This window comes from Lucilia cuprina, chromosome 4 (assembly GCF_022045245.1).
Source record: "Lucilia cuprina isolate Lc7/37 chromosome 4, ASM2204524v1, whole genome shotgun sequence".
Lineage (NCBI taxonomy): Eukaryota > Metazoa > Arthropoda > Insecta > Diptera > Calliphoridae > Lucilia > Lucilia cuprina.
The window spans coordinates 49,927,883-49,946,138 of record NC_060952.1 but is presented as its reverse complement, the minus strand read 5'-3'; the positions used below and the strand labels follow the sequence as shown (position 1 = coordinate 49,946,138).

Below are 18,256 nucleotides of genomic sequence, written 5' to 3'. Positions count from 1 at the left end.
TCGCACTTTTCAAGCAAAGCTTTTTCGAAAAAGGTTGGTAGGGCATCCATAATTACTAAGAAACAATAAAGGTTAAAAAAGTATTTACAAAATTTAAATTTAACTAGTCAAAACGACTAGTTTAGTGATTGGTCGTTTAACAATCCCGTTTTCTGTAAGTAGATCCGCAACGCGAACATGATGATCACTACCGGGGTAAAGTTTAACAACCCGTCCTAACTTCCAAGACGTAGGTGACATTTGCTCCTGGCGTATAACAACCAGATCATTTAACGAAATATCACGCTCCGACGATTTCCATTTATATCGCTTGTGCAAATTAGACAAATACTCTTCCTTCCATCGGGGACAGAATTCGTGAGTAAAGGCTTTCACTTTACGATACCGATTAACTAGGCTAATAGGAGATTCAAAAATAGGAGGTTCAGGTGGGGATAAAATGGGACAGCAGATTAAAAATGACCAGGTGTCAAGGCAATAGGTTCTAATGGGTTGTCTGACATGGGGTAAAGAGGACGAGAATTTAAACAGGCCTCAATTCGTGCTAATATTGTGCATAGTTCTTCAAATGTATATTTTACGGACTGTACTTCCCGACGAAAATGGCGTTAAAACTTTTCACGGCAGCTTCTCACAAACCACCCATGTGAGGAGATCCAGCTGGAATAAATCGCCATGATAAACCTTGAGTACCAAATGTAGAACACATACGAGCCTGACATTCTTTTAGAAAAGTCCTATACACACATATGCTTGAGTTATTCGACAAGATCGACCAGTGAAATTTCGTATATCAAACGGTCCAGCAAAATCAACTCCAGTGTTGGTGAATGGTCGGCCTATCGCCGTCCTCTCAGGTGGCAAAGACGCCATTATTTGACTGCACTAACGTTTCCTGTCCAATATACAACGTTTATAGCGATTTATGATGTTTTTAAGTAGTGGAATCCAATACTTGATGCGAATAGTCCTCAACATGAGTTGATTTCCGCCATGTATTGTAATAACATACACAAACTCTGCCAAAAGCAATGTAAATCGACACGAATAAGGAAGAATAATGGGGTTCTTTTCCGTATATGACAACGAAGGAGATTTTTCTAAACGGCCATTTACTCGCATTACCATATTTTCATCTAGGCAAGGATTAAGAGTCAATAAGGAACTTTTTGATGAAATAGGCCTTACCGAAAGGAGACAACGATACTCCTATGTGAAATGTACTTTTTGAGCTAAAATCGCCAAACGTATTTTAACTTTTTTAATCTCATCCCTTGATATAATAGTGGTTGGAAATATATATCGATTTCTTTGACTAGGGTGAGTTCTAAAAAAGAACCGGAAAATGTACGAAATAATCCTTAGAGCTCTATCAAGAGACGAAAATCTATCGAGAACATCTTCATAATCTGTAAAAAACGATGCATGCGTTTTGACAGTTCTCATTTCTACTTCGGTATCTACTTGCCCAAGATTCTGAATGTTCCAACTAGTCTTGGGCATTCTAAGCCAACTGGGTCCATGCCACCATAAATCACTCTGTGACAGTTCGAAAGGACAAACACCGCGACTTCCTAAATCTGCCGGGTTTTCTTCTGACTTCACGTGGTACCAATTATGCATGCCTACATTTTCTTGTATTCTACAGACTCGGTTTGCCACAAATGTAGTCCAACTACTAGGGGTTTTCTTTAACCAGCAAAGCACAATCGTCGAGTCTGTCCAACAATATATCCTTTCAAAAGGTATATCAATTTCGGCCACTATAGTCTTCAAAAGCTCGGAAGCTAACACAGCACCACAAAGTTCTAGGCGAAATAATGAAATAGTCTTTATGGGAGCAACTTTAGTCTTACATGAAATAAGTGTGTATAAATCTGAATGCCCCTCTACTCTAATATATATTACCTCCGCGTATGCTTTCTCTGAAGCATCAGAAAAGGCGTGGAGTTCAGTTGAGAAGCCAGGAGCGAAATGAACCCATCTAGGTATTCTAATAATATTAACCTCAGTGTAAGAAGACACAAATCTTCTCCATTCACTTTTGGTCGATACAGGCAAAAAATCGTCCCAATCAATATGATCACGCCAAATAGTCTGCATATTAATTTTCGCCGATATAATAACAGGGCCTAACCATCCCACGGGGTCAAACAATCTAGCTATAGTAGACAAAACTTCCCGCTTTATGTAATGAGGACGATTGGCAATTGGTTCGACTCTAAAATAAAATGAATCTATCTGGGCATTCCAAAGAATATCCAGAGTTTTTGAACTACTTGATTCTCGGGAGAAATCCCTTTAAGTATTCCTTTTTCATTTGATGTCCATTTACGTAACTCAAATTTGGCGGATTGTAAAACAGTTATCAATTGATCACGGGCTTTCAAAGTAGAGGGAATATCATGAGCACCTGTTAAGACGTCATCAACGTACATACACTTGCGTAAAACGCTAGCCGCTAGTGGATACTCAGATTCAGAATGCTCTGCCAATTGTAGCAACGTTCTTATTGCTAGATAAGGTGCACAATTGACACCAAAAGTTACTGTTTGTAACTCATAGACTTTAATCTCCTCAGTCGGAGAAGATCTAAACACTATCCGCTGAAATGGAGTATGAGAAGGATCAAGACGAATTGGTCTGTACATTTATGTTATATCACAATTGAACACAATCTTAAATAATCGCCATCGAAGAATTAGATTGTAATGTTGGTCCAACATAAAGACAATCATTCAAACTATTCCCGTTGGATGTTTTATTGCACGCATTAAATACGACCCGTAATTTGGTCGTTTTACTATCGGGCTTAATTACCATGTGATGGGGTAAATAACAAGAAAGAGGAATATGGTTATCCATTATAGGTTTCATATGATCAAGAGTGAGATATTCCTCAACTACGCTATCATAGCTTTGACCGCCGGTTTTCTTAAAAGAGTGGACTCATTTCTCAAGAATTGTGCTATCACATTCTGTCTTGAAGAGCCTAAACTAAAAGAATGCGGAATTTCAGGCTTAAAAGGTAGCGTCACTACATAACGGCCTTCGGAGTCGCGGCGCGTAGTACTCCTATAGTAATCCTCACAAAATTTATCGAAAGGGGTCAACGTCTTTTTTCTAGGTGGTTCCTCCAACTCCCAAAATCTAAGTAGGTTTTGATTAAGACTATATTCAGGTGAAAACTCAATCCTAGTCGAATATACCTGAACTGATTTTTCCGGAATAAAGCCAGTAAGAATCCATCCAAAAATGGTATTTTGGGCCACTAAGGTTCCTAAAACGTCACGTCGAATGTCACCTAATATTACACGTGGATATAAATCAGCCCCAACAAAATATCAACTGGTCTACAATTGTAAAAATGTGGGTCTGCTGAGTGGAGATGAGAAAAGTTTCCACGGTGCTTAGGGCCGATTTCAAACGAAGGTAAATTGCCTGAAATTGTAGGTAACACGTAAGCCATAGTCTCTAACAAAAGAGACTGATCCAAGGGAGAACCAATTTTCAAATTGCAAACTTTCCTGGAGGTAGCGAAAAAAGTTTGGTAAATACCCGAAACGCTAACATTCGTCGAATGAGCACATAATTTCAGCCGATGCTGATAATTTTCCGATAGCCGGGTCAATAAGAGCCCGTGCTGGGTACGTCGTACCCTGGTGAAATAAATTCACCATAGCAGTTCCTAAAAGGACCTTATAATTCTGAGAAACATGAAAAACTTATCGATTTGAATTTCCAACTGACTGGCTACTAGTAGAAGGAGCTATATCCAAATTTTCGTTGGTAGTAGGCCGAGTGCTATTATCTGTAGAAGAACCTGTAACTGTATTATCACTATTCGAACCTGCAGTGAAGGATACTTCGCGATGCAACAAAGTGTGATGCCTCTTCTTACATTTCGCACATTTAAAAGGACTTTGGCAATTCTTCACTTCATGTTCACGTGACAAACACTTGAGACAACAGTGAAATTGTTTAACTGTTGAATATCTTTCGAAATTTGTAAATTCTTAAATCGCTTACAAGATCTCAAAAAGTGGCCTGGAGAATGGCATAAAACGCAACTATTATTAGCAGAGGAATTTACCATATGAACTTTTACCTTTGCAGCGGAAGATTTCCCTACAGGTGGAGATTCTTTCAGGTCGTCAATACACTCTAACGTACGTATCCTTTCTGTCAGAAAGGCATCAACATCTTTCCAATAAGATAAACCTGATTTATCCTTGACACCCTTTTCCCATAAAGTAACTGTAGACTTAGGGAGACGCTGTATACATAGGAAAATTAGAATAGGATCCCAATTTTCAGTGCTTACTTTATAAATACTTAAAGCAGAAAGACAACTATTTATTCCCCTTTGTAACGTTTTAAGGCCAGCGCTATTCTCTTTATCGAAGGAAGGAAGGTTGAACAGAAGTTTTAACTAGTTATTGACTAACATACGAGGATTCTCACATGCATCTTTCAGGTCCCTCCATGCTACCTCAAAACCTTCATTACTTAGAGGACATTTCGAGACTATTTCCTTTGCCTCACCTTCAGTCTTGCGTAACAAGTGACATAGACGCTCGACATTACTAAGACGGGAACTCTTAATATAAATGGTCGTGAATAAATCCCTAAAGGCTGGCCAAGAGACATAGTCACCCTTAAAAGTTTCCACATCACAAGGAGGTAAGGTTAGGTTGTGGTCAGAATTCCCAGAATTAGAATTTGATGCTGGGGAATTGCATGCTTTCTGCACCGATTCAGATTTGTACGCCTTCTCTTTAATGTCCCCTAAACACTGAACATATGCTAAATATGTAATTTGGTATTTAGAAGATTTAAAAAAAAATTGATTTAATTTTTCTAGTAAAAGAAATTATATAAAGAAATATGACGTCTGTCCGAGTAAACAAGACCACGGTTGATTTGCACACACCGAAAGAAAAATATTTAAAACAAACGTCAGATTAGGACACAGGGTTGTCAAACGATCAATCACAATAGATCAAAAATAAAGGAGACAAATAATTTGTTTTTTTATTGTCTTCTACTACTCTTCACACTTTTTATTTATTTTGTATTTCACTTTACGCACCTTTATTTCCAATAAATTTCCTTTAAGTAATTTTATATAAAAGGAGTGAGATGACGGCGTCAATAAATAAAGATGGCGTTCTTGTAAATTTGAAGAAAAGAAAGTGTTAGTGCCTTTTTGTAAATTTTACCAAATCCGGCTCGATCGGACCAAACGTTTGTGCGGAGAGGTAGAAATGTAAATAAAGAAAACAAATTGATTTTTGGTATTAGATAAACAGAATGTCTTAACTTAATTTATCTATAAATTAACTTTTTTTCTCTTTTTTTATTTGGACATCTAGGCGACAAGTGTTCTATTCTAATGTCTTAAACGAACTAGAACTTTGTCTTATAAAAAATGGCTAACAATGAACAATTGAACCGTTAGCATTTTACTCGTTAGAATCTAAGCTAAAAACTCTGAAAAACACACAAAGGTGTTAAAAAGGGGAGTAACGCTTAGATCCTGCCGAATATCTTATTAACTAAATTTATAGTAATTAAGATACAACAGTATCAACATAAAAATAGTAATAAAAAATGTTGAATTAAACAAACGTTATTTTTTCAGTTACAACCCTTTCAGGAAAGTTTATTATATTCTTCAGCACTATAGTGGTTTAGCTTTGTCCATCCGACTTGTAATCAAACTACAAGTCAACATTTTCCAGATAATTCTATACAAATAGGCTGGTATTTCTCATTTTACCCAAGAACAAATTTTTTTGAAAATTGATTAAATCGGTCCATTATTCTCCTAGCCCTCATACAACATCACTCCTCGAAATGGCTTTAAGGTCATTAATTTCCTTTTAAACATTACAATTGGGATGAAATTCTGCCAATCTATCTCTCATAAGAAAATAAATCAAACACCAAATTTTAATAGGATCGATCCATAATTGATCCTAGCTCTCTTTCAGAAAATCAGTTTTTTATCAATAATAGTATATGGAAATTAAGACAAAATTCAATATAAATGATATATTAAAAAATAAATCATATTTTATATTATGCTCATATCTGGTATCATATGGTATGCCATTGCCGATTCTCTAAAAATATGAACCTATTAAAAAGAATGGCTAATTTATCATAAAAAAAAATTATCACATTTTATAAAAAATAGTACATACATATATGAATAACATTTTACTTTTAGAAAATCCATAATTTAACATTGATGTTTATTACTTTTTAAAATATTCCTACGGCCTTTTCAATAACAGCGCTTTTGAGGCTTCAATATTGTTCTCACTGGCGTTATCATCCAATTTAATTTCTTCTCTTGGGTCATCGAAATTCCATGAAAATAAATAATAAAATAAAAACTTCATTCATACGTAAATAAAACCAAAATTCCAATAAAAATGCGTTATTCGTACTATCGCACAGAAAAATTGTGTCTTTATTCGTACTATAGAGTAGACAATGCAACAATTGTGCCATTCGTATTATTGGACATTCGTAATAAAGAGGGTACGTGCTATTGGACGTCCACTGTATTTACAAATATGGAGTTGCAGACTCCCAAATTTCATGTCTTTATCTTTATTAGTTCTTTGTAAAAAAAATTAAAAGTTAAGATGTATTCAAATTAAAAAAAATTGTTGAGAATATTTTGTTTAATTTAATTTATTATTTATTCCAATTACCTACCCGCATTATCCCAATGTCTGTTAATTTTTTATCCTAACGTTAAATTGACAGTTTTCTGATAAAATATCTACCAATTAAACATAACCGTATGATTGTAACGGTTTAGTGATTAAAACATGCATGTTCCGAATTCTAAAATCCACTTCAGGATAATATGATAAGCGCAATATTATTATAAATATAAAATTTTATATATAAATATAATCATTAATATCACGATAAAACGCTACATAAAAAACGTTTACATATGTAGACATAAATCTCTCCTCTTAATTTTATAATATACATATTAAAGGCCTGCTTATGATGGCGCACACGATATTTGTTTAACAAATTGTCGCATTATTGTTGTCTTGTGCAGGCCTTTAATCTCTATTTGACTCTAGCCCACATTCAGAAAATTAGTTTTTTTCAATATGTCACAATTGAAATAAAATTCAACATAAATATTTTATTTGATAAAATAAATCACATTTGAAAGAAATTCACAACTGGTGTAGGGTATGATATGCTTGGCCCAGTCCGGCTATACTTTCCTAAATTGTTTAAATATGTATATCGTGGTCTACTAATTGCACATGATATACCTTCGCCCTGTTGTATTTTTTAATGAAAACTATATAATAAACTACTTTGATAACATTATTGGGACGTCAAAAGTATTTTTAAAAGATATTTAGAATTTAGAATAACTATAGAGTTCGGAATAATTGTGTTAAATTAAAAAGGAAAATATACTTTCCCAGAAGGGAGTTTTAACACGAAAAGATAAAAAATGCAAGAAATTCTTAATCGATTTTTATCCTTTCATATTCTTCAAAGTTTCCACTTTTTTAACTTTTTATCATAGAGATAAGGAAACTCGGTTTCACAATATCAAAATTTCTAATTTTTCTACATAATATTTTAAAGGACTTTGAAATTTTCAGAGGGGAAAATTTCATTAATTTATTAAGATATTTAAAAAATATTATAAAAATTAAACAAATGGATCTACGAAGACCAAATTTCAGACTTTTGTACTCCATTCTAATGTCTTTATTATGAATATTTTTTGTTGAACAATTTTGTATAAAATTACAGGGATAATAAAGAAGTTTATATAAGGATATTTTTTACATCTTTTTATTCTTAAAAAATAAAACAAGATACGAGATAAAAATACTGCAATTGTCCTCTTTAGTTTGATACAAACATTTGTTATAATAGGGTGGCTAAAAATATTTTATAAAAAATTTTGAAAATTGTATGCACCTTAAATTTTAAAGTCCTTTAAAAAGGACAAACGATCAGAAAATGAAAAACTGAGTACGCAGTTATACCATATAAATTATGTGCTTTCGTAGGTATATGGTTTGGTTCGTGTGTAAAAAAATGGTGTTGGACGGTGTACTTAATAGAATTAAATGCTGAATAAAATGATATTTTTTTGTTAATATAGGGAGTAGTATGTATTTTTTGTATTGGGATTTAATTAAAAAATATTTTCGTCCATTTCCCTAGCAAATTAATTGTTTGTATTTATAACTATACTAGTATATTTATATACCTTATGACCTTTCGGCCTTTAGGCATAAAAGTGAGCATTTTAAAAGCCTATATTTCATGTAATTAAATGTACTTTATTCCAGTATAGCCAAAATTTTAGATTCTGGGGAAGGATACGAGATATCAGAAGTTACGTCTAATTTAAAAATCATCTATTTCTAGGCGTTGCAAAAAATTATTTTTTATATTTTTGAAAATGTGTTTTTTTCGGCCCACCCTAATGTACATCCTTCTTTCAAACTAACTAACTAATATTTCTCATGTAAGTGTTTAGTGACACTAAATGATCGGAGGAATTTGTTATGACTTTTAAAATTTTTGATGGATATTTTAATTATTTCCTGTTAAAATTCAAAAATATAAATTTTTGGAAAAACCCATTTTCCAATTCAGTGCAGTGACGCCACTGGTTGATAATTAAATATTATTTTAAAATATAATCGCAAATTATATATCAACAAGTAAGAGTGTTATATTCGGTTATAACGAATCTTATATACCTACCATCAAACCTCGTTTGACTCGAATGAAACTAACTTATGTCGAATTTCATCTATATACAGTGGACGTCCAATAGTACGTACCTTCTTTATTACGAATGTCCAAAGTACGAATGGCATAATTGTTGCATTGTCTACTCTATAGTACGAAATTGTGTCTTTAAATTTTTCTGTTCGATAGTACGAATAACGCATTTTTATTGGAATTTTGGTTTTATTTACGTATGAATGAAGTTTTTATTTTATTATTTTTTTCATCATTTTACAAAGTAATAAACATCAAAGTTAAATTATGGATTTTCTAATAAGTAAAATGATATTTATATCATTTTTGTAGATGTTTGGAGCTTGAATATGTATATATAAACTGTCAATTTTGAAAGAAGTATGATTCCACATTCAAATGGGTTTAAGCATTACTATATGTGATCTCTTAAGTATTCCACATTTTTAAGAGAAAATTTTAAATTAGAGAATTGTTTTTGAAAGTGGTATATTCCATTCAAGTTTCTAATAAAAATTGTATGTAATCTGAACATGTTTAAAACATTTTAGAACAGATATGTACATGCAAATTGTCTTTGGCACACATATTTTTAAAAAAATTGAAATTTAAAACCTTCTATATCTCATTTCAACCATAGGACTCACGATACTTTCAAAGTTAACAATTCGTATGCGTAAATATGTTCCTTTTATGCCTGTTTATGTACAAGAAATTTATTCGTTATGTAATTTTTCATGTAAAATAAAAGAAAAATAAAAATCCAATATTTTATGTGTATTATTTGAATTTCAACATACAAAATGTGTTGTTCAATAATACGAATTTTTCGGTACTACGAAAGGGCCTGACATTATATAATTCGTACTAGTGGACGTCCACTGTACTCGTATTTTTATGCCAGTTATAAGCGTTAAAGTAATTTTCTGAAGGAAATCTTATGTAGTGGAGTACTTAGGGTCAATTATGGATCCTCAAAAAATTTGGTAGACAGAATTTGGTTTGCATTAAATTTATTTGTCGAATTTCATCGCTACACTCGTACTTTTAAGCCATTAAAGTCATTTTCTGAAGGGGACCTTATATGGGGGGTAAGGTCAATCATGTACCGATCCTCATAAAATTTTGACATATTAAAGCTGCTTTTCGAGGGGCCACTTGTATGGGGGCTATACGAAAATGTGGACCTATACTTCTCATTTTCAATACCAAACAAACCTTACCTATAAGAAATATTTATGTGAAATTTGAACCCTCTAGCCTTTTCCATTCAACAGACAGACAGAAAGACGGACGGACAGACATGGCTAGATTGTCATAGAATTTATTGAGAACCCAGAATATATATACTTTGAGGGTCTATGACCAATATTTTGATGAGTTACAAACGGAACGACAAAATAAATATTTAACAGTAAATTGGCTGTATATTTTCTACAAAGTATTATTTAATAATAAATATTTTTCCCCTCTTAATCTCCTAATAATTTTTCTATAATAAAGAACATTAATTTGATGATTTTTATAACAGTATTCTGATTCTTAAATTTTAATAATTTTAATAACTATTTGTCGAATAAAATGAATACGACAAAACCCCTAATAATTGAACACATTTCGGTAACTTAGCCACTTAATTAAGACCCCAACATATGTAAGTATCTAAAATCCATAGTTTGCCCATTTTGTTTTACTATTTTTCATGGGCTATATTACAATAAAACGTCTTCTTACAATAAATTAGGTATATGCTTATTCTTAAATCTCACAGTCTTAAAGAATTTGCATTTGTTTTTCAAATCAAAATGTCATACAACTTTTTCTACCTTCGAAAAAGATAATCCGATAGTATAAAGAAAAATAATAAATAAGAATAAAATTAAAATTTTACCGCGATTTGCATGCTAGTTTTAATGAATACAATATAATTTGTGTTTAATATATTTATACCCAACACCACTATAATGGGGAGGGTATTATACGTTTGTGCTGATGATTGTAACACATAAAAATATTGGTCCAATACCCACCTTAAAGTATACCGATCGATTCAGAATCACTTTTTGAGTCAATTAAGACATGTCCGTCCGTCTGTCCGGCTGGCTGGCTGTCCATGTAAACCTTGTGCGCAAGGTACAGGCCGCAATTTTCAAGATAATTTGATGAAATTTGGACCCAGCATTGGCACAGGGACTAAATGGTTGAAATCGGTCCATTATTTCCCCTAGCCCCCATACAACCGTACCTCCCGATTTGGACTTTTTATGCCATAATTACGTCAAATATTCTATTATCTCTCTAAAAATTGGCACAAATAAGTTTTATATAAGTATAAATGACACTGCATACAAACCCCCCTTCAAAAATGAATGAAACTCAACAAAACTAACTATTATTTAAAAATATATTCTTTTCCCAAATTTATCGAGGATCGGGCCATATTTGACTTATATAAAGCCTTTTGACTTATAAAAGCCATTTGAAAAATTTTGTTTTTTATCAATATATTGCTTAAATTCTTTGTAATTAAGGCAAAATTCAACATAAAAGTTTTTTATGAAAAATAAAAATTTTAAAAATATACTCATAATGTAGGGTATTACAGTGGACGTCCAATAGTACGTACCCTCTTTATTACGAAAGTCCAAAAATACGAATGGCAAAATTGTTGCATTGTCTGCTCTATAGTACGAATAAAGTCACAATTTTTCTGTTCGATAGTACGAATAACGCATTTTTATGGGAATTTTGGTTTTATTTACGTATGAATGAAGTTTTTATTGTGATTTTAATTTATTATTTCGTATCATTCACCTTTAGCTCAGTAATTTCGAAGTTTTTTTTTTTTTTTATTCACTACAAGTGTTTTGTGTGACCCAAGAGAAGAAATTAAATTGGATCAATCAGAAAAATATTAAATAGGAATCATTTTAGAAAGTAATAAACATCAATCATCAATTATGGATTTTCTAACAAGTAAAATGTTACTTATATATGTATGAACTGTCAATTTTGAAAGTAGTAATACTCCACATTCCAATGGGTTTATGCATTACTATATGTGATCCTTTAACTATTCCATGTTTTTAACACAAAAATTTTAAATTATAGAATTGTTTTTGAATGTGGAAAATTCCATTCAGGTTTCTAATAAAATTTTTATGTAATCTGAACATTTTAGAACAGATATGTACATTAGAGTGCACCAAGCTTGTATGAAGGAAAAAAAAATTGTCGTGCAAAAAATTAGGTCAATAGGATTACGTTAACTGGTGCCGCAACTACTCTGAAGTTTGAAGATGCATTTAAAAAGGGAAAATATGCATTTTTTTCAGTTTTCACAAAAGTTTTGTCATTAAATAATATATTTTGTATTTTATTGCAAAAGAATCGTAATTAATTAGCGTTACAAAAAGATAAAAAAACACAAAAATTGGTTGAAAAATGTAAAAGGATTGCAAACGGGTTTTTTTGAAATATGTCCAAATTACCATGTTCTTAAAACATTGGAGTCATTTTGACCCCAAGGCCGTTTAAGGGTTAATTTTTTCACTATTATTGTAAATATCGGTTGTTAATAAATAAATTTCTTAAGTTTTATGATAATCTACCTAAAAATAGAAAAAATTTCGACTAGTTTCCATCAAAAATTGCAAATATTACAAAATTTGACCTTTAAAGTTTATGGGTTAATGGCGTCCATATCGCATGAAAGTCTTGATTTGTATTTAGAAATATGTGGAAAATAATATAATAAAAATCCTAATTTTGCAAAATATTACATAAAAATGGCGGTTTCTAGAAATCCGCTGAATTCAAATTGCAGGTACAGGCAAACTATAAGAGGTATTGACCTAATTTTTTACTGTTTTATTCCCTAATCTGTTGTCCATAAATCCCTATGAGTTCTCCCAAAAATATTGAAATTTGTTTAACAAAGTATCAAAAAAACTAAAATTTGAATTTTGAAACGACCGTTAAAAATATTAAAATTTTTCGACCATAGCTGAGAACAGGTTTACGTTATTCTATAAGGACAAAAACTCATATTCAAGTAACTACAGATGTACAGATGTGTTAAAAATATTAAAATTTTTCGACCATAGCTGAGAACAGGTTTACGTTATTCTATAAGGACAAAAACTCATATTCAAGTAACTACAGATGTATTTTAAGTAATACAATTGTTTTATTAGAATATTTTCAAAAATATGTTTTTTTTATCACATTTCGAATTCAAGTGATCTGAGACACGATAATGGCCTGGTGAATTTTTAATAACTTTTACATTGTTCAACCAATTTTTGTGTTTTTTTATCTTTTTGTAACGCTAATTACGATTCTTTGACAATAAAATATAAAACAAATTATTTAATGACAAAACTTTTGTGAAAACTGAAAAAATGCATATTTTCCCCTTGTAAATGCATCTTCAAACTTCAGAGCCGTTGCCGCACCAGTTAACGTAGTCCTATTAACCTAACTTTTTGCACGACTTATTTTTATAACCCGTAAAACAATTTTAGGGGGGGGGGAGGTCAAAATTCGAAACTTAGTTTTTTTGGAGCACTCTAATGTACATGCAAATTGTTTTTGGCACACATATTTTTAAAAACATTAAAATTTAAAGCCTTCCATATCCCATTTCAACCATTGGACTCACGATACTTTCAAAATTTAAAATTCGTATACGTAAATATGTCCCTTTTATGCCTGTTTATGTACAAGAAATTTATTTGAAATGATACACATTTAATATATATTTTTTCGTTATGTAATTCTTCATGAAAAATAAATAAAATCCAATATTTTATGTGTATTATTTGAATTTAAACATACAAAATGTGTTGTTCAATAATACGAATTTTTCGGTACTACGAAAGGGCCTGACACTATATAATTCGTACTAGTGAACTTCAACTGTATGTGGTCGGCCATGCCCGAATATACTTTCCTACTTGTTAATTAATATATTTGTAATCAAGACAATGTCTTATAGTATTGATTAAAATTTGTGAATGCAGTACTTAAAGTGTTTTCTGTAGGAAAATAAAAAACATCGAATATATGCATGTATGTATTTATGTACAAATGTCTGTACGAATAAACCGAATAATTTATATCACTTAACCTATTAAGAAAAACTTATTATTAAACAATAAAATTAAGGTATATATACAAAATTCAATATTTTTATGATTAATATACTTTCTGTGTTAATTTCTTAATTACTTTTTATAATAAAGAACATTTATTAGATGATTTGTATACCAATACGTCAGGAACATTGTAATAAGTTGTTCTGATTTATCTATCTCTTAGAATGGGTTCATGCAGAATGATTTCAGATTTCTAAAAATAAGTCTTAAAAATAATGATATCGGTATGATGGGAGGAGATTATAATACACAGCTATCCATGATGCAGAATTTATTATCTCTGTTAAGCCCTAATTTGGCAGCTATTCCAAATTTTAATCCAAGTGGAAATGGTACTCCAGATGCTGCGAAAAATAAAATTCCTCCGCGTTTAACAGATGATGCTAAAGACAATAGCAAAGGCAACTGCAATGGCAGTAATACCAACAACCACAACGCTTATGTAAATAATACAGCATCATTATCTGTAATGACTTGGGCTATGGATCCTGCTGACAAAAATTTGATAAATATCTCAAACACTACCGTTCACGCAGAATGATTTCAGATTTCTAAAAAGAAATCTTAAAAATACTTCTACATCCAGTATTGGGGAACAGTTTCTACAGTATTTCTAATAAGTTCTTCAGCAATACATAGTTGGAAAATCTGAAAAACATAAATTTAATAAATTTAAATTTTACATATCCGGATAATCCTTTTTATATGTTGCAAAAATGTATGTACATCTGTATGTAGAAGAGGATTTCACATTAAGAAAATAAATAATTTCTAATATTTGAGAAAAAATTAATAGAAATGAATTTAAAGTTGTGGAAAATTATAATTTTGTTTGCTATTGGAATGTAACTGTAAAAAAGAAATAATAAAACAATATTCACTTGCCTCTTAAACTTAAACCCCCAAATAATTGAATACTCTAATACATACATACATAGATACATAGATACATACATACATGCATGCATGCATACATGCATATATTCATACATACATACATACATACATACATACATACATACATACATACATACATACATACATACATAAATACATATGTACATACATATTTAACATCACTACAGCACCTGTTCATAGATTAAAAAGCGAATTACACCCTTATATCGGTCGACTAAGAAATTTGCAAATCTACTATATCCTAATTCAAAATTCTCACTTGTAAATATGTCAGCATCCCAAAAAGGATTTACATATCCGGATAATCCTTTTTATATGTTGCAAAAATGTATGTACATCTGTAGGTAGAAATCTGTAACGTTTTACTTGTTTACAATCTGGGATATTTTCGCGACATTTGGCGCGTTTTTTATTTAATACGTCTTAAAGAAAACATAATTTGTACTCTTTGCCGGAGTAGAATGAATGTTAATTTTCCTGATAAACCTACACACACAATCTTACCTGACATGCTTTGTACGAACAAACATATGTACATGCATATACGGTTTCTATCCTGGACTTCTCATTACATGTAGTCTACAAATTGAAATGATTGGGATTGTCAAAAATTAAGCGCGTGTTAAATGTATAGAAAATATTTAGTTTTTTTTATGTTGAAAGGGATTGACTGAAGGATGGTGTACGAGTGTATTTCAGTATGCAAGAAAGAGAGGACAAGCAAACAAATTAAGTGCAGTAAGAAATGTTTATTTGAAGTGAAATGACCGACAAACGACACCAACATAGAACTCAAACTGGAAATTCATATGCATATGTCGTATCGAACATGATTAAATTCGTTTGACGACTTGTTGCTACAGACATGTATATCAAGCATGTTCGAGCTCGCATCAAATTGTGTACCAACTACGGTCAGTTTATTTTTTTAGTAGTATGCGGCAATAAATTGTATCTTGTAAACACTGTTTGCAATTGCGCACTGACGTCGCGCGCCAATATTGATAGCGGCATTGAGATGGTTGATAATAGTGATGGTGAGTAACAAGTTGTTGTCCCATTGATGTTTGCTACGAATACATATAGATGAATGTACTCACACATGTACATTCATCTATATGGATATGTACGTACGTTTGTTTTCATGTGTGTGTGTTCTCATACTCATCAAAGAATTTGTGCAAGGATTTATGATGTCGCACAATTGCGCTCACACACATTGGTTGTGTTTACAAAAGGAAAACTTTGTGCTCTTCGCCGCATTTATAACGGCTTGTAGCGCTTCGACAATTGGCATGAAAGCAGAGTAGTTCGCGTAATCAAAATCATATCCTTTTGTTAATCCAAGGAGTGCACAACAAAAGTACAAAATTTAAAACAGTCTCGCGTTAATAGTCATCGAGGTACATTCGCGATTACTGTTTACGGACAATACTTTACATACTTCAAAGCATACTTGTCGTCAATATCGTGAACTATAAAAAATTAAAATAAAATTCGTGAACGTCAATTTCGTTGTTTTAATAAAATTTTCAATATTTTTAATCTTCCAAGACAATTTCTAAAAATAATAATTTGAAGAAATTATAATAGTATTTAATATAAAGGAGGTGTGTATTCTAGCAGAATTTATTTTTAATTGAAATAAGAATACAAAAATTTTAACAAAACGTTTACGCGTTGCCCTAAATGAAAGCATTGTGATTTCTGTGGACTTTTTCTTTTTAAAATTTTAGTGAAAAAATGGATATATCAGCATACCAGCACATGAACATACGTATGAGTACTCGGGGCAAGCGCCCTCTTCGTAATTTGACGCCATCCGATAAAGTAAGAGCTATACAACGTATACACAATGGGGAAACTAAGGCATCCGTGTCACGAGATATTGGAGTCCCAGAGTCCACTCTTCGAGGTTGGTGTAAAAATGAGCAGAAGCTGCGGTTTATGTGTCGCCAGTTGGGAGCTGCAGATCAATTATCACCAATGACAGGGGTGGAAAATCCGCCTGAGAAACGTCCCCGGTTTGATAATCACATCCAAACTCCTAAATACCCGACACCCTCCAGCTTTGATGAATTTGGATATAGCCGACTGCCGTTAAATGGTCTCACTTTTCAATCAAATGGCAGCAATGCAATTTTAGAAAAAATAGCATTGAATGAAATCATGAAAAAACACATGCCAGCCGATATTGTCATTAAACAGCCAGGTGATAACATTTCGAACCAAATGCCCGGTATGATGGGAGGAGATTATAATACACAGCTGTCCATGATGCAGAATTTGAATTTATTATCTCTGTTAAGCCCTAATTTGGTAGCTATTCCAAATCTTAATCCAAATGGAAATGGTACTCCAGATGCTGCCAAAAACAAAATTCCTCCGCGTTTAACAGATGATGCTAAGGACAATACCAAAGGCAACTGCAATGGCAGTAATACCAACAACCACAACGTTTATGTAAATAATACAGCATCATTATCTGTAAAGACTTGGGCTAAGGATCCTGCAGACAAAAATTTGATAAATATCTCAAACACTACCGTTGCTAATAACACCATCGGAATTAATCGCGGCATTCATGATTCAAACAATAATAACGTAAAAGACAAAAACAGTTCCTTCCCCACAGAAGCTCCTACGGATGTACCGAATTTCACACCACCTTTGCCTTTAGGTCTGTTACAAATACCTAATATCAACAACACATCCGACTCCGAAGCTGGCAATAACAGTGCTTTACTGGAATGGTGCAAAGTTTTTAATGCCAGCCTTAACTTTTTGGCTTTAGCTGCTGCCGCCGCTGCACTCCAGCCTAGTGGTACACTAAATCCTAACGCCATTAAGAAGGAGGACAATATTCTATATAAGGAACTCACCAAGACTGCAAACAACTTCGACACAGCAAACAATCCATCAACTTTCATTGGCAGCGATGTCTCCAATGACAGCTACTTTGATAGTGAACCGGAAGATTTATCAGTACGATCCACTGCCACATCCAAACTGTCCAGTCCAGCTAATAGTCGTTCCCAGAGTCCTGTAAAAAGCAACGGTTCGTGTTCGCCTTTGCATAGTGATGGAGAACACTAAGAGGTCCATGTGAATAAGTGTTTTGTGTTTTTTTATGTCTGTGTGTGCTGTATTAATTTTTATTTTCCCAGTTATAAACGATTCATTTAATTATTTATAGAATTCGATATAATATCATTATTTTTATTACAACAGCTACTCCTACTAAATACATCTATATGCAATAACAAGTAAATCAATGTAATAATAACAAAATTAAATTTATAATTTTTAAGTTAGATTCTATCACATAAAAAACAATATTCAAGGAACCCTTTAACCTTTTAACAAATACATATGTATGGATGTATGTACATATA

The 18,256-nt window shown here is 32.1% G+C and overlaps 1 protein-coding gene across 1 annotated transcript; it reads left to right on the top strand.

Moving 5' to 3' along the window:
* The first annotated feature begins 16,213 nt into the window (after positions 1-16,213).
* On the top strand, positions 16,214-18,250 carry LOC111686715 (protein distal antenna-related). Its single transcript, XM_023449086.2, has 2 exons — positions 16,214-16,471; positions 16,598-18,250. The coding sequence occupies exon 2, from the start codon at positions 16,605-16,607 to the stop codon at positions 17,955-17,957; it is 1,353 nt and encodes a 450-aa protein (XP_023304854.2). The 5' UTR covers positions 16,214-16,471; positions 16,598-16,604; the 3' UTR covers positions 17,958-18,250.
* Positions 18,251-18,256: the final 6 nt, after the last annotated feature.

Bases quoted from the DNA above. Each gene is read 5' to 3' on its own strand.
- LOC111686715 (XM_023449086.2), top strand. From the start codon at position 16,605: ATGGATATATCAGCATACCAGCACATGAACATACGTATGAGTACTCGG.